Source organism: Eutrigla gurnardus (genome assembly GCF_963514095.1).
Source record: "Eutrigla gurnardus genome assembly, chromosome: 22".
NCBI classification, from domain to species: Eukaryota; Metazoa; Chordata; class Actinopteri; order Perciformes; family Triglidae; genus Eutrigla; species Eutrigla gurnardus.
Window position 1 is genome coordinate 15,897,839 of NC_139933.1, and position 20,895 is coordinate 15,918,733.

Below are 20,895 nucleotides of genomic sequence, written 5' to 3' on the forward strand. Positions count from 1 at the left end.
AAACACACAGTTATTGAAAATGAGAACTTTTGTGGCATTTGAAGTGAACGAGTAACACACACACACACACACAAAGCTGTTAAGAATTTCCTCTGGAGTCTGACCGGCTACATGTGCAGTCCAACGGACGCTGTGCTGCAGGATCGGATGTCGTCGTCTGTCTAGACCTGAAGGACTCGGCCCAGAAATAGCTCTGAAGAGCCCAGAAGAAAACAAACGGGGCTCTTGGCTCTAAAGAAGAAACCTCAAGGTTTATTTTGCATTTTACATATTTTTGGGTTTGGATTTATGGTATTGCCAAGAGTCAACCGGTTGGCTTTTTAAAAAGGTGCTCCAGCATCCGCCCCGGGTCTTAGATAATCACTCCAGTGCCAAAGGAATGTACATTTTTGTGGAAAATAGGTGCTGATATTGATCCTACAGTCAGTGAGCCTGTGATCTGGTCGGGTCTCTTTGGACACATTCTGGAAACAATTAACCAAATCTGTTTGTGCCATTCGGTAATGGCACAAAAGTATTTTGTTTGATTGTTATCTATTAATTCCTCACTTCAACAAAAACCATCCAGTCTCCCTCATGTGGTCAGAAACGGCACAACATTTTAATTTAAGCACTTTGATGCAAAATGCAGAATAGCAGCCCATCGTCTTATTAAACATTAAATAATAATAAATAAACCATATGGCCAACATTATGTGGACAACCAAGATAAAAGATCACATTACAGAACGCAATGATATTTTAGACAATAAAAATAAAATTAATTAAAAAGCCAGTTTGCAGTATCAACCATTATATTAGTCATTTTTGATTAAATGTTTATGAATAAAGTACAACATAGAGCACTTTATGCTCTCTACTTTATGACAATATTTTTATCTAGGGGTAGCAAATTTTATTTGGTTTGTCAAAATGAATGTTCAATAACATTTCTTTGAGGAAAATTAATGGTTTAGACCAAATCGACTAATTGGTAAAATAGGAGGTAGACTAAGTGATTGAAAGTTGGTGGCAGTCCTATTTACGTGATTATATAAAGTATTTCTTAATACTCTCATAGAGAGCAAACTCATCCACTTGCCTCCCAAACGACCTGAACATCCTGTAACTCAGTCTTTGGGCAGCGGGATGCCGACCGCGGTCTGCTGTCCCTGCATCTGCTGCTCGGCTCGGGCCAGCTGCTCCGCCGTGCAGCAGTCCTGCAGGAACACGGCGGCCAGGTTACGCAGGCGCCGGCTCTCCGAGAGGGAAAAGCGCAGCATGCACTGCAGGATGGCTGGATCGGTGATCTCGGAGCGCGACGAGGGCGTCAGGAGGTTCATTAACGTGGTGATGGCCGACAGGACGGTCTCCTCCCGCTGGCTCGACAGACAGTTCGTGACCAAGCTGACGCCGCTGCTCTCCAGGATAACATGTCGACATTCGGGGTCCATGCTCAGGTTACACAGCCCTCCTGAGGACGTCACACACACATATTTTTAGGTTGACAGCATTTGAACAATGGAAAAACAATGATGGAGAATTAATGACCTCTACACACCCATCCCAAACTCCACAAAGTTGTCATTCTCCTCAGTGAGCATGTCCAAGAAAAGGTCGGCCACTTGCAGCTCCCTCAGATAGTCCAGGTTCTTTGGGTCGTATGCAAAGTTGGCCAGGTTGGCCAGCACCTGCTCCTTTGCCTCTGGTGATGTAAAACGTTAAAATGATTACTACGGTACAAGATCGTTAGGATTAGAGCTAATATGAGTTTATGACGAACACATTGGCGTCAGCACGCAGATGTATTCGAGATCATTTAAAAACCGTGATGCCTTTACATTGTCTGTCCACCAGAGAGCGTTGACACATATTACATCTGTGAGGTTGACATCGTCACCGTGACATCACCGTGACATCACCATGACATCACCATGACATCACCCATTGGTTTGGACTACGGTTAAGAAGCCCCGAGGACAGCAGTCTTCTCCTAAAGTGGTCTCAAATTGCCAAAATGCATGGAAGAAAATTACAGCTCTATCGGCAATTTAAATGTGTATGTGTCACAATTAAACATGACATTAACTTTGAGGACATTTTATGCTTTCTTCTTCCCTTTCCTTTCCAATTAATTTATTTTTAATTTATTTATTTGAAGTCAACAAGCATGGCAACCAAAAAACTTTCAAAAAAGAGATGAAGATGACCTGGACCTCAGTATTTGCACCAGACAGTCAACACCCATCACCACACCTGAGAAACCCAAGCACCAAGACCACAACAGGACACAACCATCAGAGGAACAACTGCAAGGGGACCGGCAGAAAAATAACTTAACCACAACCTTCCTAATCCCCAAAGATCCACGCCTACAACGCCATGAGCAGCAAGCCAATAACTAGCTGGAAAACCAAGGCACCGCCATCACCAAAACACACCATATCATCAGCAGAGCTACTCACCAAGCCACCGCCTTCTTAAGGACCTCATCCTCGCCAGACTTCCTCCCTCACAGTCCAGCACATGCCACAACAACCACGGCACAACTGTAAAAAAGCCGACTGGGAAACCCACAGGGAGCACATTATGGATCACATCCTGGACTTAATCCCAAACCATCAGCACCTCCTAGACCACATTGGATCAAAACTAACCCATATGTGACACGTGCATCCCGCCACACACCACCTCCAAAATCACACCAACAGCTCCCATCCCACTATGATATAATGCTAGACTCAACAACCTCAAAGCACTCAGAGGACACGAACGGGGAGCATCACCGGATAATCATCCTTAAGTTTTATCAGACATACATCAGATCAGTCTTTGAATATGAAGCAGCAGCAGCAGTCTGGACCACGGCTCCACAACACATTTACATTCAACAGACGCTTTTATCCATAGCGACTTACAGTAACAACACACACACACACACACACACACACACACACACACACACACACACACACACACACACACACACACACACACACACACACACACACACACACACCTTGCTCAGCTATGTTGACTTTTTCCAGTAATAATATTTGACTCTACTCTATTGATGTCCTGTATGTTATTCTATCTTGATAGATTTCCTATAATTTATAAATTTATATATAAAAAAACAAACAATAAAATACACACATATATATATATATAATGATCTGTGATTAGAGAGTCTCTTCTGAGACCCCCTGCTGTTTATTTAACTCGATTTTGAGACATTTAGATATATTAAGACGAGAGGAGATATGCTTATAGTTGCTATTTACAGTGGTGGTTAACGTCACATCACGGATTGTGCCTTTATAAAATAAAGCTATCTGGTTATTTGTTATTTTGAGAGAAGTCTATTTGGGATTTTCAGGGAACTTAACGAACATCATCCATTTAATAAAGACATATAAGGACACGTTTTTAAGAAGTGTACTCACCCTCACTGTCGGTGTCCTGAAACTCGGTGACCAGAGTTTGTAGATATTCAAACCGGTCAGAGCCCTCAGACGACGCTTTCCTCCACATGTTAGCTGAGCATTAGCTCCGTTGTTTACTCACGTTCATGAATGCGTTAGCTGAACGGTGCTAACGCGTTAGCATAACTCCAGACGGCGTTCATACGACGGAGTCAACAGTCAATTACAACAGTCAACAATTATTCGAATCGCGTTGATTAGCCTTCATTTCCTATTCCGGTCCCTCACTTAAATATATCCGACTTTGTACAACAGTTCGTTTCGTTGTTTCCGGCTAAAGCTAACCGTTTTAAAATGCCCTGTAATATCGACGTAAACGCTGTCGAGCCACTTCAAATTACACAAATGACCATACATATTAGTGAGTTAGTGGTCAAATATGTTCTGTAATTTATTGGTTTTGGGTGCGTGATGTCGGGCTATAAAACGTGGGAAACGGAAGTCGTGTTACGTGAGTAACTGCACGACAAGAAGGAGGTGTGTAACTAGCTGCTGATCATTTTAAAGGTCAGCTAAAAAACAAATGTAGATCATTTTTCCTCTCATATTACTGGGCCTGCAGCTACTTCTCTGGAACCCATCTATAATGAAGCAACACCAACTGTCCGCTGTGAAGCGTCTCACGAAACCCATTTTATTTGGGACGCTAATTGTGGGGCTAGCCGTTGGCTTCTTCAACAGGTAAGTTATGATTTATTGCGTGTTTTGTGTGCGTCACCTGCAAATGTTAGGTACATCATATTAAAGCGCGTCTTTAGCATAATCGTGCATCATAAACCTGCAGTGTTCTCTAATGCACCTTGGTCCGACTCTCCTCCTACTTTCCTTACTTCTCCTAGTTGTAACCCCCCACTTTATTCAATTAGTATGCAAACATACAGACATAATTCATCAACAGCTAAAGATGTTATACAAGGTGTATTATTGTGCATAGAAACATCACTCTAAATTATGGAAAATATTTGTTGTACGATACGGTTACTATTCTGTGTATTGAGTGGTATACTGTTAATGGCATCAAATCAATTAAAAAGTAAAAATAAAAATAACTTAATGAAATGATTGATTGATTGATTCTTAAAATACTTTGCAGAAGAGCTTTCAGTAATGTGTGTCTGTTAGTCTTTAAAAATGTGTATATATTAAAATGTATCAAGAGGAAGAAGTTTTATTTCTGTGAAATGTGTCTGTTCAGCGAGTACTCCAATTACTGTTTGTAGCAAAACAAAGTTTAGGGATATATTTATCGTTAAAAAAGCTGCACAGGATAATATATCCTGACTTTTATTGTGGGTTTATTACCAAAAAAATGGATCTTACACTTCCAATAATGCAGTGTCTTTTATAAAACCCTCTTTATCTTGTAAATATTATATAGTTTAGTATCATAAGACAAAAATAAACGGCAAATTCTCACATCTGACAAACCCTGCAGGAAAATGGCTAGTTAATCATTTGATCAATTATCAGAATAGATTGTTCTTGTTTCTTTTGAAACAACTCATTTGTTTCATGGCATATCAGTGATGTGTTGTAGTGAATTCCTCCATCATTCATCAGGATAATTCATCCTTCTCCATCATGCAGGCACAGGTTCTTTACGGACCTGGAGGAGCTCAGGGCTCAGGAGCGAGAGCGCAACGAAGCGAGGAGGATGGAGGTCTTGGAGAGGAGGATGAGGCAGATCGATGAGGTGGCCAGGAAGAAGGCAGGAGGCAGCAGCTCAACGACAGAATGAACTGTTACTGACTTCACTGTTGTGCTGCATAAATGTTACTCTACAGATGTGGACACACTGTGTGTATACATACACACACATCTGTACTCAAGATGTCTTTTGTGCAAGAAGCCAAACCGTTTGTTTAGATAAATGAAGCGCCGGTGGATGAATAATATAATGTTTGATAATTCACACATATGAATGATTAATGTAATCTTCTACTTTGTGTCTGTTTTGAGACATGAATATTGAAAATTAAATGTGCTAAAATCAGCTCCCTTTTTCTTGTTACATTTTAGCCCACCAGGGGGCAGTGTTGATTCATTCACTTAAAAGGCCACACTGGTGTTTTCTGACAATATTCCAACATTTGTAGGGTTTTAGATTTTCAGATATGATTTTTCTTCTGCATTAATTTTAATCGGTTACATCATTTATTTGATATAACTTTGACCAAACTAAAAACAAACCAAGCTAGTTTAAAGAGGTTATGATGAAACAACTATATGATGAGAAAATGAACCATTTTGAAGGAATAATTCTAATAAATATTTACTGCTTCACGCATCTCAAAACTTTTTTCTGCTTTTGTTCATCATTGTAAATTAAATATAAGTCATTTGACAATCTCAGGCTTTGATTATTTGTGGAGTTTTAAAAAAAGACTCGATACATTTATACTAAAAATAGGTCTCCAACTGACAGTTATTTCCATCGTTGATTAATCTGCTCCTGATTTGCTGATTCTTTTCTGGATTAATTAAAAATAATAATAAGATGCCCACCATAATTCCTCAGTGTCTGAAGATATCTTAAAATTGCTCGAATATTAAAATTTGAGAAGCTGCAACCAGAGAATTATATGAGTTTTTGCTTAAAAGTGAACTGAAACTATTAATCAATTATGGTACCATGAATGATCTCTGCAGCTCTAACTGAAAATAAATATATTTCTACATTAAGTGAAACATTACAAATATAACAGATGGAGTATAATTACGCATTTTTATTAAAACATGCCATAAAAGAAATCTGAAATAAATATAAACTTAAAATATAAACGGGCAATATTGCACTTCAATGAAAAAAAAAAAAGAATAAAAAGTTCACACAAAGTCAAAGTGCTTCGCTTGTGTGATAAGTGTCGTGTGACGGATCAAAGCTCTTCAACGGGATAAACCACTTTTTGACTACAGAATACAAGAACGCTGGTCGACTGGTCTGAACACGGCAGCGACCACTTAAACTGCCGCCTATAAATACACGATCAATATGACCCATACTGTACACATCATGTCACATAGTTAGAGGATAGATGATGTGTTTGACTCACTACAATGACACAAAGACTCCTAATCTCTTCTCTTAAAACAGCTTTGAAACCAAATGCTAAATCATTGAATTAGGTTGACTAAACCACGTCGGCCTTGTCCACACGTACGTGGGTATTTTCTTCTTTATTCTCAAAAAAATTAAATGATAATAATCATTCGGACCAATCGGCATCCTGTGAGGAGCTGTTGGCAGAAGAAGTTAGCATGGATGCTACAATAGCATCAGTTATATCAGAATAGTTTCTAAAAACCGCAACCCTGGCTGGAGTTTTACAAAAACTCCATTTCAGTGACCTAGAATGCCATCTGGTTGTTGACAAAAGCCCACAATGTATTGCAAAAAGCTTTGTTTACAAAAGAATTCCCTCCGTATGCGTGGATAAGGCCTTGGTTAGGTTTAGGGAAAAAACATGGTTGGGCTTAAAATACGTACGCAAACTAAGTAAAGTAAAACGTATGTATAGAAAACACGTCACAAACATCACTCACCTAACTTCAAAATAACTCGACATGTTGGGACACAAACACTGGTCTCCTGCTTGAAAGTCGTGTGTTTGCGTTGCACAGCTCGTTTTTTATACATTAAATCCCGGCACGTCTCAAACAGACTAAAGGATGTTTTGTGCGTCGGTATCAGACAAATGTTTCTATTTGACGGAATTAAAACAGTCTTAAAAGGCAGAGAGAACGTTTAAGACATTAACCTGCAAGGCTCACACGTTGGACATTTCAAAAACATCAATAAAGTATGGAAGCCATGTGGTGCACAATTATCCAGGACATCTGCACATTTGCCAAAAACCATTAAACTGGTTATTTTCCATTTATGGTTTCAGCGAGTGGATGTGATTGCACATATACCGTACATCACCTTATTTAAGTTATTGCTAGTTATAGTAGTGGAATATCTGTTTAAATAGAAATCAAAAAAACATTTATATTGCATAATATTTCCCTTTTTAGATGATATTTCACAATTCAGGGTGAGATCCTCGAGGAATCTTTAAATATGCGAGGAGAAGATCTTTGTACAGGCCAGTGAGCAAACAGCAGATACAGTAAGACATGAAATATGCAGACAGGGATCCATACTTACAGTGCATTGGGGGACACAGGGCGCCTGGTAACAGTACATCAATAAAGTTTTACAGTATTTGTCTGAGGCCTTCTCTTCCCGGGGGGTGTTGGGTTTACGTCACACAGCGAGCGACAGTAAGCCCGGGGAGGAGGCGGCAGGAGGGGCGGTGATGGCGGTCAGCGTGCCAGCTTTCAGCCCGTTCACGGCCCTGCTGAAAAAGGACAACAGCGTCACGTTAAACCAGGACGGCATCCGGGAGGACCAACGAGCAACGGGGAACGCCGTTTAAGGTCACGCCTCCATGAAAGTCAATTCATTTAAAGCAGCAGCGATGAAACAAACTAGTATGGAAGCCCGTTTCTGCCAAGAAAATGAAAGAAACAAATACAAATATTTGCAATTTTATTTTTGTTGACATTTTTATACAAAACTTAAAAAAGAAAGTGTCAGGTCAACAAAAATTAAACTTCGTTAACAATTGCATCTTTATCAGTTAATGAAATGTAAAAATAAAGTTATCAAGATATGATGATTTTTCACGTTAACGTTTGCTTTAAAATTCAGTCGACCTAGACTCCAAAAAAACAAATCATTTTTTCCCCTTTTCCTGGCAGAAGTGAACTTCCATATCTACGAGACTGAGAGTGTAAATGAAAGGGGAAACTGCTGCGTCATCGTTGACTCGACAGAGATGACGTGTTTTAAACCAAGTTACTCGTTTGTTGCTAAAAATGGAACTTCAAAGCAAATAAGGGGGTTAGGAAGTTGCAGCGTTGACCAACTGGTCAAACTGGTTTCTCTTGTGGGTCACGGTTTCACTAGGACCCTTTGTTTGGTTGATGTGAGTCATGACTCGAGCACCGTTCAGTATGAGCGACAGAAATTCTCAAGCTATGGTTCTTTTGATCCCTTTGTTCAGGGAAAAAAACATCTTCTTCTGCTTTAATAAAATATAGTCTGAACATTCTGAGAATGTTCCCGTTTTAGATCATATATCTAATGAATGAATACTATCTGCTGGTCAGTACCCAAAAAGTAGCATTGAGGTTTAACACTCAGCTCTGTTCTCATTATGTTTTCCTCTGTCTCAGAGACACAAAATGTCTTTGGCCTCCAGATCTGCCTGAAGGTGAACAAAACAAACACCCTGCTCTGAAACCAGAAGGACATCGGCCTTGTTCTGGATATGTACTGAGCCTCTCACGGCAGAAACTCTATCAACTATTTTTTGTCATCGGGTTTTGCTTCCTCTGGGCTTATGAGAAATTTCTAAGATGGAATACAAAATTGCACAAAAGCTATTAACTTTGTTAATTACAACTACTGGTTAGATCTAAGACTAAAACAAAGAACTCACACCAGCAGGAAAGAGACCTATAACATCAGCTTAGAGTTAAGACAGTGGGAAAACTCCACCAACACCAACACCACCACCCTCGACCAGCCCTGGTTATTTCTACAAACTCCAAACGGGGAAAAAGTGACTTGTTAAAATCAGCAGCAGCATGCATGAATGCGCCCCAACGAGAGCGGATGTGATTACCAAGAATCAATGCAGGGAATGTGACCACCTCTGTCCTGCTGGGAAGAAAATGCACACAGGTCTCAGATTCTCCTGCTGAGTCATCCACCGCATCAGACAACATCACCGTTTACCATCACAGCCTCCCGTAAAACACATCTGACTGGAAGGATTCTGTGACATCACAACCCAGGATACTTGTCATTCATCAACACGCAGCAAAAGCCAGGTTTTTTGGTTTCACTCACGCTTTGTCAAAATATGATGTGTGCAGCGCCTGTGAGTAGTTGGCGGTGTTGGCGTTGAGCGCGTTGCTGTTGTCGAGAGTGTACGCCTTCCTCGCTTTCTGGTCCTTGGCAAAGTTCCTGCAGGCGGCAAGTTTCGACTCCAGAGCCTACGGCGGGAAAAAAAACAGACAAACATGATGGGAAGACCGGGGGGCAAAAACCTGGAACAGGAAGTCAGAAGGAGCGACTCACCCCGACTTTCCGGAGCAAATCACTGACGATGTTGAGGGCCGATATTCTGGCGGACGGAGTCAACGGAGAGTTGCTGCCGAAACCGTTTGATAGAACTGTACAAGAAAAAGAAGATGTTGTTTTGTGTCGTTTTCAATGTCTGTATATAAATATCACCATTTCATAAACACACAGTAGTTTAAGCTTTTGGGACATTTACTGTGTGAACCACTGACAGGGGATTGCCGCCACGACAGGCACCGGAGACCTTACGGCCACAGCTTCGAACAGCCGCGTCAACAATGGAAGCAGAGAACAAGGTCCATTCGGACTCAATGTCCCCAGCCTCCCTCGTGATCTGGTCAAAGCTCTCCCGGAGGTGGGAGTTGAAGACCTCCCTGACAGAGGGTTCCACCAGACGTTCCCAGCAGACCCTCACAACGCGTTTAGGTCTGCCAAGTCGAACCCGGTGGTGGACACCGGAAGTAAGGGATGCTGTCAAGCTGAAGAAGGAGTCCTACCGAGCCTGGTTGGCTCGGGGGACTCCCGAGGCAGCTGACGGGTACCGGCAGGCCAAGCGTGCTGCAGCACGGACGGTCGCTGAAGCAAAGGTTCGGGTCTGGGAAGAGTTCGGGGAGGCCATGGAGGAGGACTATCGGTCAGCCTCGAGGAAATTCTGGCAAACCATCCGGCGCCTTAGGAAGGGGAAGCAGCCCTCCACCAACACTGTTTACGGTGGAGGTGGGGAGCTGCTGACTTCGACTGGGGATATCGTCGGGCGGTGGAAGGAATACTTCGAGGATCTCCTCAACCCCACTGTCACGTCTCCCATTGGGGAAGCAGAGGCTGGAGACTCAGAGGCTCATCCACCCATTACCCGGGCTGAAGTCACCGAGGTAGTTAAGAAGCTCCCCGGTGGCAAGGCACCGGGGGTGGATGAGATCCGCCCTGAGTACCTCAAGTCTCTGGATGTTGTGGGGCTGTCTTGGTTGACACGTCTCTGCAACATCGCGTGGCGGTCGGGGACAGTACCTCTGGACTGGCAGACCGGGGTGGTGGTCCCTCTATTCAAAAAGGGGGACCGGAGGGTGTGTTCCAACTATCGGGGGATCACACTTCTCAGCCTCCCCGGGAAAGTCTATTCCAGGGTGCTGGAGAGGAGAATTCGGCCGATAGTCGAACCTCGGATTCAGGAGGAACAATGCGGTTTTCGTCCTGGCCGTGGAACACTGGACCAGCTCTATACCCTCCGCAGGGTGCTCGAGGGTTCATGGGAGTTTGCCCAACCAGTCCACATGTGTTTTGTGGACTTGGAGAAGGCATTCGACCGTGTCCCTCGTGATATTCTGTGGGAGGTACTTCGGGAGTACGGGGTCGGGGGCCCTCTGCTAAGGGCTGTTCGGTCCCTGTATGACCGGGGCAGGAGCTTGGTTCGCATTGCCGGCAGTAAGTCAGACCTGTTCCAGGTGCATGTTGGACTCCGGCAGGGCTGCCCTTTGTCACCGGTCCTGTTCATTATTTTTATGGACAGGATTTCTAGGCGCAGCCGTGGGCCGGAGGGGATCTGGTTCGGGAGCCACTGGATTTCATCCCTGCTTTTTGCGGACGATGTGGTCTTGTTGGCTCCTTCGAGCCAGGACCTCCAGCATGTCCTGGGGCGGTTTGCAGCCGAGTGTGAAGCAGCCGGGATGAGGATTAGCACCTCCAAATCTGAGGCCATGGTTCTCGACCGGAAAAAGGTGGCTTGCTCCCTCCAGGTCGGGGGGGAGTTCCTGCCTCAAGTGGAGGAGTTTAAGTATCTTGGGGTCTTGTTCACGAGTGAGGGAAGGATGGAGCGTGAGATTGACAGGCGGATCGGTGCAGCGGCTGCAGTAATGCGGTCGCTGTATCGGTCCGTCGTGGTAAAGAGAGAGCTGAGCCGAAAGGCGAAGCTCTCGGTTTACCGGTCAATCTACGTTCCTACCCTCACCTATGGTCATGAACTTTGGGTCATGACCGAAAGAATAAGATCCCGGATACAAGCGGCCGAAATGAGCTTCCTCCGCAGGGTGGCGGGGCGCTCACTTAGAGATAGGGTGAGGAGCTCCGTCACACGGGGGGAGCTCGGAGTAGAGCCGCTGCTCCTCCACATCGAGAGGAGCCAGTTGAGGTGGCTCGGGCATCTGCATCGGATGCCCCCTGGACGCCTCCCTCGGGAGGTGTTCCAGGCATGCCCCACCGGGAGGAGACCCCGAGGAAGACCCAGGACACGCTGGAGTGACTATGTCACCCGGCTGGCCTGGGAACGCCTTGGGGTCCTCCCGGAGGAGCTGGGGGAAGTGTCTGGGGAGAGGGAAGTCTGGGCGTCCCTGCTCAGGCAGCTGCCCCCGCGACCCGGTCCCGGATAAGCGGAAGATAATGGATGGATGGATGGATGGACCACTGACAGGTGTAGTGTCACGTGACTGCTGTTTCCATGAATAGGGCACGTTTAAATGAAATGGGAGGAAATACAGTGAACTACATAGTGAATAGGAAGATTCTGGTAGAAAAAAAAGCAATGCTTTGTATCAGCTACTTTCGATCTGCAGATAAACAGACAATTAGTAAAGTGTACAATAACTTCCATATTCTTACAATTGTACACTAATCCCTAAACCACCAATGAGACAAAAAGAAATCATAAATGACATTCTCATAAACCGAACATCAGTCAGGTAGTAATAGATAAAATATATAATATAAACCATGCAACACATTATTTTTATTAATGTATTTATCCTTTATTTATTCAGGGAGACCATATGATTTATGATCATCTTATTCAAAGATTATTTTTCCCTGAATGGATGCTCACAAAAAAACGAAGCGATTCTCATCTGTGATGCATAAACATATTTGTTTCTTAACAAAATGTGTTTGTTTAAGTGCAGTTTTAAGAGTTGTAATCATGACATGAAATGTCCCATGCCTCGGGCACCATACTGTACATGTTTTATAACGTACAACAAAAAAGAACAACAAAATAGGTTGTTTTAATAAAGAACGGCTCGGATTCACGCGGCTGATGAGAGTCGGGCTACGGCTACCTGATGGGTTGGCGAAGGCGTTGTCCAGACCTTTGCTCAGCGGCGTGGCGGGGAGAGAGAGGGAGGCCTGGACAGCAGTGTCCATCTTCTCGCTCTCCTGCGTGGGCGAACTTGGAGCAGACATCCTGGTGACATCTGACTGCCTCTCTCGTACGGCCAGCTCCTGCCGCAAGTCTATAAAAAATAAATAAATAAATAGAGATCAGCTCAGGACACAAACCGAAAGCAACTCCTGCAAACCTGTGGGAAAGTGGCCGTTTGAAATCGACCGAGGGGAAGCCGCAGCAACCGCCGCATGCTAACCAGCCGCAAGCCAGTGATCGATAGCGCGGCTCATTAGTAAAAAATGAGTCAATAATCACCTCTGGACTCATCCTTTAATCTCTGCACGGAAACCAGAAGAGACTCCTTCTCGTCCAGCTCGCTCTCCAGGAAGGCGTTCCTCTCGATCGCCTGGTTCAGACGCTGCTCGAAGGTCTCCAGAGACATGATGGTCGCTCTGCAGGGGAGAGAGAGACAGGACCAACAGTGAGACAGGACGCAACAGTGAGACAGGACGCAACAGAGAGACTGACGTTTCATTAATTAAAAACATCCTCTGGGGGCGGCTGCTTTCTGCATGTCCCATCTGCTTATTAATGATTATTCAAGTACGGATCGGGGATCAATGTCTGCAGCGCTGATTTTTAATCTAGTTTAAGGGAAGCAATCAATTTAATTAGACCCATTTCTAATAAAGAATTACTAAAGGACCACAAAGTAGCTGATTTGATGTAGGATGAAACACATTTGCATCGCGTGGAAATGATTGTACATTTCTCCGCCGTGGGACAAATTTGATCTCATCCAAGACATTTTCGTCACAATATTATCTATCCTGTATTATCCTCAATATAATAAATAAAATAAATCTAAAATTAGCTTCTTTCCATCTTTCATCGTTTCACAATGCTGTTTTAGTTCAGTTGCTCTGGTGTTATTATGTGTTTAATCCCTTAAGGACTACAAACTAGAGTTCCTGTACACAGAAACATCAGTTGCATTTCATTTAAATGTAAAAGCCTGACAAAAACATGACGAAAACAAACAAAAATAATAAATAGCATCTGGCATGTAATATCCTTATACTTTTTTTTAATTTAATTTTGAGATTTGGGAGCCCTCTCTGACCTTTTGGCTCTCTCCAGGTCGTCGTTGGACTGCTCGAGCTCTCGGACGTATTTGTGCAGCTGCTCCTTGATGCTGCGCGTCTGGACGAGGTCGTCCTCCAGCAACGAGATCTGCTTGTAGCTCTGAGCGTACTGACGCTCGAAGCGCTCCTGAACAGGAAGACGGAGCGGGACGAAAGAGAGAGACACCACATATTTGATCAAACAAGTGTTTCCATCGAGAACATGCTTCACATCAGGACATGATTTAACATGCCATCATCCATTTTTCAGTGCTCCCCTCATCTTCCTCCTCCTCCTCCTCTGTGCAGTTATGTGACCTATATACCCGCCAGCTCCGACACAACCAGCTCAATAAGTACTCCCTGTATGTCGGTCTGACCTATATCCACTGCTAGTGTGGCGTCTGACTGCAGCACCGCTCGCATCTTATTTCCCGTTATATTCCAAGCATATTGTACTGCAATTTTGCAGGAAAGGCGTTATATAAATCAAATTTTATTTGCTGTGATGTGTTGTACGGACAGAACCACATTCAAAACTACTACTCCAGTGTCATCTTTTTCTGAAATGTTGCATTTCCCAGGGTGTAGCTTTATATTGTGTCTTTTTAAAATGTCAAGATTGTTTTTTAAAAATATAAAATAAGATTTAGTGTTTTCTGAAATACTGTGATTTTCAACGTTTCAAATACTGCATTTTCCAATGCAATCGCCAGAATTAAAAAAAAAAAAAAACACTATTTCAGGCGTCCGACCAGAAACAAACAAACAAAAACAAAAAACACAACAATGAAACAGAGTTGTGTTTTGTGTATTTTATTCTTTTTTTTTTAAATAAGGGTTGTTTTTACTGAAGACGGTCATCAGTGGGGGAAACAACATAACTGAGACATTTGATCCCGAACATTAAAAACACATTCCCAAACAGCAATGCAACGCTGCAATAGAATTACCATTACTGTGTTTTCTCCCCACAAGCAAAGCCAAATATCCCCCCGACGCCCGTCTTTCAGTAATTATGGAGCGAGAATGAGACCTGATGCATCATGTGAGAGTCATACAGATCAGCTGCATCAGGATGGAGCCAGCTTTAGAGAAGAGAGGTTCAGCCACACCTTCCCGAGGTGAAATTAACATTTAGATTGCACGGGGATTTATGGACTAGATCAATTCCTGGTCTATACTAGTCATTGAGAGAAAACAAATAAATATTGAACTGGGACTATGAGGCCTCCAACAACAGCAAAATATCAGCCTTTATTTTGTTCTGCATGGGCCGAGGTTTAAGCTCAATATTCCTTTGACCTGTTACGTGTTCTTAGAAAGACCAGACTGCAGGTCCACAAGAAAACAAATAAATACGTAGTGCATCCTGGGGAGCAGCAGCTGCTACAGCGTGACTTCTCCTCCCACGGGACTGCACTCAAGGACCAGTGCTTTTATTAGAAAAAAAAAAAGGCATCAAATATTCATTTCAAGGGTAAATATGGAGACACAATGTTAGTTGTTGGCTCAGAGCTTTCAGTACAGCAAGGTTTGACATGTGTTTGAGTCGTTCTTTATAAGCTGATCCTGAGCCAGAGGTGCATTAACGGACAGATTTAACTTCCACTGTTAATCAGTCTGGAGAATCGGAGGTTTCCAACCTGGAGATAAATGTGAGGGTTCACAAGATCATGGTTGGATCACAAAAAAAAAACGAAATGCTAAATAGTTTCTGGAGGACTCAAAAGCAACTAATGATTATATTCATTAGTGATTCAATCTCTCAATCGTTATCATGTTTATTAAAGTGGTTAATGGTTTAGTCGCACAAATCCCCCTTAAAAATGTATTTGCCTTTGAGCTTTGCACACGTTAATTAATCAGCCTTAAAGGTGTTGGCAGGTAGATTTTCTTACCTAACAACCTTAAGCCCACTCTGCGTCTAGTCTAACTAAGCTAAGCTAAGCTAACCTGCTGCTGGCTGTAATTAGAATTAAATGCATTTCACAAAATGTAGAAACATTTTCAGTTAAGATTATTAGAATTATGTCTACTAATTTGGGATTTTAATTAAAACATGTTGCACCTCACAAACATAGAAAATGAGTTGCTGCTGAATATTTACACCCAGAAACCGCCGGATGAAACTGTAAGTTAGTTAACTGAGCTAACACAGCTAACGTTAGCATGTTTATATTGCTGGTTTGGATTGAAAAGTAAAGCTGGCCAACATTTACGTACGTCAAACTCAGAATACGTCAAGCCTAGCGTTGGTTAGCATGATCAGATATCATTTTAAACTCCATAAATACTCACTCTATAAACACATATCTCCCCATGTACATCCATAAATAGAAATAGAACAAAGTCATAACGTTACAAGGACCGACAGATGTTCTTGAAGTAGATCAGATGGACACAACCAAGGAGTCACTTATGACAGCACAGTCTTCATCAACACTGTGCATGACATCAACGATGATGAAACCTTACTTTACTTTACCAAACCACACATTTACCTTCAGCGTTTCCACCTCGTTCTTGAGTCTGTTGTTCTCAGACTGCAGGTCCTTCATGCGGTGCTCGGTCTGGCCCAGCTGGGCCTCCAGCTCGGCCTCCAGCTCCCTGCTCCCCTCCTGGAACTCCAGCAGCTCCTCCCGAGCCTCCCGGCAGCTGAGGGGCGAGACGGAAGAGGCGGAGCCATTAGACGACACGTGGAGGCAGAACGAGGTCGGCGTGCGTGGCGGCTGCATCCATCAGCACGCATGTTTACTCATGTTTATCTTTATTTCATCTCATGTGGCTCCTGGAGCTCCGACCCAGATACTGTTCCACAGACTCAAACCTGATATTCACAATCTGCTAGAGTGGCTGGTTCAGAGGACTGTTCAGTCTGGCTTTTACAGTCTATATTTATCTTAACTCATTTTTATTATCATATATGATCTCAAATGTCCCTTGACAGCAAAGCATATCCATGTCTTTTAATTGCCAATAGAAGTTCTTCAGAGGGTCTATTCTCTAGACACTATCCTGTCTGTGCCTCTTCCTGAGGTTTCTTCCACTTTCCCCCTATTTATGTACGTTTTTCCTTTAACACGATCAAACAACAGAGGAAGTGACATGCCGTACAGATTTCAAAGCCCCCTGAGGAAAGTTGGTGATTTATGTTATGGCGCTCATTGACACTCATTCAGAACAACAACACAGGACATGTGATCAGTGAACAGCTTTACCACAAAGTGCTGCTTACGTAACACACACGTCTAAAAACAGCAACCATCAGGCGAGTTAAAGTGCTGGAGGCACGGAGCCAGAAAACACAATTTACAAACGTGTTCAAATACTCAGGAAAAAGGTTTGGCTGCGACTAATTTGCAGATTGATGCTTCCTCTCTAGAAGTTAGCACTCTTTTTTTCAGTATGAGGGAATCCTCAGTAATTACGGGATGAAAATGTATTTTCTGCTCATTTAAACACACTTAATTTGACTTTCCCCACCAGTTAAGTGACAAGTTAACACAACAAGGCTTTTAAAACCAGGTTCTGTGGTTTGCAAAACTCCAACGTATTGAGAAGTCTTATAAAAGGGAACGGAGAATCCTACTAAACCGAGATACTTTTGGTTTTAAAAAAAGTTAAATCTGCTGATGAAGATCATGCAATACAATCAAAAGCTCCAGAGCAGCTACCATATGGACCTTGAGGAGGTCAACTGCTATTTCCATGGTCAAGAATGAAAAAAAGGACACAAACAGGAAGGATGAAGCCAAGACATTGAGGGAAACTCATTGTCTACAGACTATTACATCACCGGGTGGAGGCCTGACTGTTTCCTTCACCACGGCGTGTTGAGATTTTAATCTTCAAGTTCAATCAATTGTCGTGCTGTGAGATTAGATTTCATCGTGGGAGCAGCTAATTTCATTTTAGCAGCCATGATTAAAATGTTGAGTAATAGCAAGGAAAAAATAACACCTGAATCATTACATAAGTTCTTTGAAAGACGCGAGGACAATGAGACAAGAGAGTCTTTTATGCTTCATGTGAAACACGAGCTCTGGGAAATGAAAGCAGAGGTTTCCGATTGAAAGTGAGGACGGGTGACTGAAACGCTGCGGATGTGGCGAGCCGTCGTTCCCACAGACACAAAGAGACTGTGGTGATTCCTATCAGAGCTTGTGATCTGAGACGGTAAACTCAAATTAACTCCAGTTCATCCCAGAAGTGTTGGATGGTTAGAGTTCAGACCAGTCCAAGTTCTCCCACACCAAACGGGGAAAACATTACTTTAACTGTGGAACTAAGAGGACTCGCCCACGTTATGAACGTTATGATTCTGTGTTTTTGCCATACTGTGTTCGGGACGGGACTATGAAGGATTTTTCACAAATAAAAACACTCACAACAAGTCGATCGTGGTTAATCTCCGTTATCCAGATAATCATAAATATTGTCGACTTGAAAAAGTACAAACATTTAGTAAAAAAATATAAAGAAAAAAGCAAAAAGTATCCATATAAAGGATATTTCTACTGGCTGTTTTATTTTGCTAACTGAATCTTGCATCATATTAAAGAAAATAATAATGGATAGTATGGAAAGTACAGATATTTGTTTTAAAATGTAGTGAGGAAAAGTTGTCAGAAGAATAAATACTCAAGAATCTTTTTTGATTGAGTCAAATTTATTCCTAAAGTAAACAGCTGGCCTTCCTCTAAACTGTTCTAATGGTCAAAAATCCAACGAAAAAACCCCCACAGCCAACAATGTGTTAGTCCGGCTCTAGACAGTTGCTGATTGGTTCAATGTTATTCATTTTTAAATGGTCACAAATATACAGTAAAAAGTTTGACAATTAAATGTTAATGGAAGTGCAGAAAAATATAGAATTAACCAAAGAAGAAAGACGTCCACAATATGGACGTTAACGTACCTTTCCTTGTACTTGCAGGAAAGAGCCTTCCAGAAGTCAATTTCCTCTTCTTTTGAGGAGAATTTTGGTGTCATATCCGTTTCCATGGCAAAAGAGTCTGAAGGGGTTAAAAAGAAAACAAAAGCGATTAAAATGAGATAAAAGGCCTGAGTTTATCAAACACAGCGTCGGATCTGCTGAAACCAATTCTGATTCTGAAACAAACTAATTTAATCTGAGCCTAAAATATTAGTCCATTAAAAGTAAACCACGGCTGGGATTTAATAACTCCCTTCACTCCCAGACCCCGAGGAGTTCCTCTCCCAGAGACTCACATCCTCTGCTTTCCAGAGTTTCAACAAAACAACATTTTTCCACTTCATCAATTTTAAGTAAGCGCTTTGATCTGCTCACACTTAAAGCAAATCCCAGATTAAAAAATATAACAGCAAATTTACAGTCTCTGAAACGTCTAGAAAAGTAAAGGTAAAAAGGAGTCTGTGTCGATATTAAACAATCCATATACTCTATTTTACAGGTGTTTGCGAAGCAGATTTACATGACTTTTCCGAGAACTTGGGTATATTTAAGGGTTTTAAACTTCTCCAGGTCTTGAAATTGCTATATTCAAATTCCATGAATGTTCCAGTTTTTTCATGACAGTTAGTTAGCTTAGCTTAGTTATTCCTAGCTTAACATAAAGACTGGAAAAAGCTAGCTTCATTCACTCCAATGTTAAAAAAAAAAACCATAACTAGCACCTGAGCTAGAGCCAGTTAGCTCTCAATAATTAGCTTAGCTTAGATGCTCCTAGCTTAGCATAAAGACTGGAAACAGCTAGCTTTATTCACGCCAAAGTTCAAAAAATTAAAAAGCATCTTGGCAAGTCTAAAGATAGAAAATAACACTTATATCTCGTTTGTTTAATCTATTAAAACTGTAAATGTAAAAACAACTATTTCTAGTAAAAGAGGTGCTATGTGTGAACCATTTCTCTGGGCACAGACATGCTAGCGGTTTCCCCCCGCTTCCAGTCATTACGCTAAGCTAAGATAATTGTCTTCCGGCTGTAGCTTCATGGTCAATGCACAAACATGAGAGTGGTATCTACCGTCAACTAGATGGAAGAAATCTAATGGAAACATATTTCCCAAAATGTAATCAATCTGTAGATGTTTGCTTCCAGACAAAACTTGGATATATTATTTAAAATAAGCACCTAAGCATCTTATGGACAGAAATATTAAAAGACAAATATCCATATTTGTACATACAGAAAGAAGAATTCAACAAATAAATAAAATCTTAATAACCATAATGGGGGCATGGCTGCTCTACATCTTATTCTGAGACCCTGAATAATTCATCTTCAGATTATATTCAACCAGCAGCCTAGAGGGAAACTCAAATGTTATTACAGTAGAGGGAAATGCAACTCAGACTATTTTAGTGAGCCCAATTAAAAAAACAACACCACAATTGTATTGTTTAAAACACAATTTTCCTGAATGTAGACTGCACGAGCTCGTTGTTGGCCTGTGAATTAATCCAATGCATTGAATGCATCCTGTGATTTAAAAAGGTGGATTAAGCACAGGTGTGATTTAAGGGAAGCTCCTGGATTTGACAAGACTAAACTATAATCTTACTACTGTTCTAGTCGTGCTGATTAGCCTCGTACAAAAAGGAGAGGTGACCCTCTTGAACACGGACAACACGGGGATCTAGTTGCAAAACTATAACCTCATCAAACAAAATAACACATATAAATAAAAGCACTGAACACGTTGAGTTATAACCTGAAAATGGGACCAGAAACGAGCCCAAAGATTAGCGCCTGAAAGCATAAACACGACGCCGAGCTCGACTGTCAAAACTGGGTGTGCGAACGAGCCGCGAGCCGAAACACACGAGCAGCCGAAAGAAGGGTCTACTATTTTAGTACAACATATTTAACAGACAAGACGTTATCACGTATTCAATACCTGAACATCGCCCCAAACAGAGAGGTTTATCCGTCCATAACACTGGCTGATATGAGCTGCTGAGGCCGACGCTCTCCTCTGATGTCTGATGATCTCTGCTGGCTCCTCTCAGCGGGGGCATTTAGCGGAGATTACACCCTTAATATGAATATTATTTAGTCTCACTTGTGTGGCTCGGGCTTCTTTAAAGTCTCA

The 20,895-nt window shown here is 42.2% G+C and overlaps 2 protein-coding genes and 1 long non-coding RNA gene across 6 annotated transcripts; 1 reads left to right on the forward strand and 2 right to left on the reverse strand.

Annotated features, from left to right (window-relative positions):
- Positions 1-66: 66 nt before the first annotated feature.
- Positions 67-3,656, reverse strand: armc7 (armadillo repeat containing 7). Its single transcript, XM_084039814.1, has 3 exons — positions 3,426-3,656; positions 1,541-1,684; positions 67-1,453 (listed from the first exon to the last, which is right to left on the reverse strand). Exons 1-3 carry the CDS (start codon positions 3,511-3,513, stop codon positions 1,110-1,112), a joined length of 576 nt encoding a protein of 191 aa, XP_083895940.1. The 5' UTR covers positions 3,514-3,656; the 3' UTR covers positions 67-1,109.
- Positions 3,657-3,799: 143 nt separating this feature from the next.
- On the forward strand, positions 3,800-5,457 carry LOC311032779. Its single transcript, XR_014599213.1, has 2 exons — positions 3,800-4,145; positions 5,052-5,457. It is a non-coding gene; the product is annotated as an uncharacterized lncRNA (long non-coding RNA).
- Positions 5,458-6,175: 718 nt separating this feature from the next.
- On the reverse strand, positions 6,176-20,841 carry ndel1a (nudE neurodevelopment protein 1-like 1a). 4 transcript variants are annotated; one of them, XM_084040120.1, is made up of 10 exons: positions 20,701-20,841; positions 18,737-18,833; positions 16,320-16,473; positions 13,815-13,963; positions 13,007-13,143; positions 12,645-12,818; positions 9,598-9,692; positions 9,367-9,512; positions 9,140-9,174; positions 6,176-7,807 (listed from the first exon to the last, which is right to left on the reverse strand). In XM_084040120.1, exons 1-10 carry the CDS (start codon positions 20,819-20,821, stop codon positions 7,797-7,799), a joined length of 1,119 nt encoding a protein of 372 aa, XP_083896246.1. In that variant the 5' UTR covers positions 20,822-20,841; the 3' UTR covers positions 6,176-7,796. The 4 variants fall into 4 exon arrangements, with proteins under 4 accessions (XP_083896246.1, XP_083896245.1, XP_083896244.1 ...); XM_084040119.1 differs by having other exon boundaries at positions 9,140-9,177; XM_084040118.1 differs by lacking the exon at positions 9,140-9,174 and having other exon boundaries at positions 6,176-7,804.
- Positions 20,842-20,895: the final 54 nt, after the last annotated feature.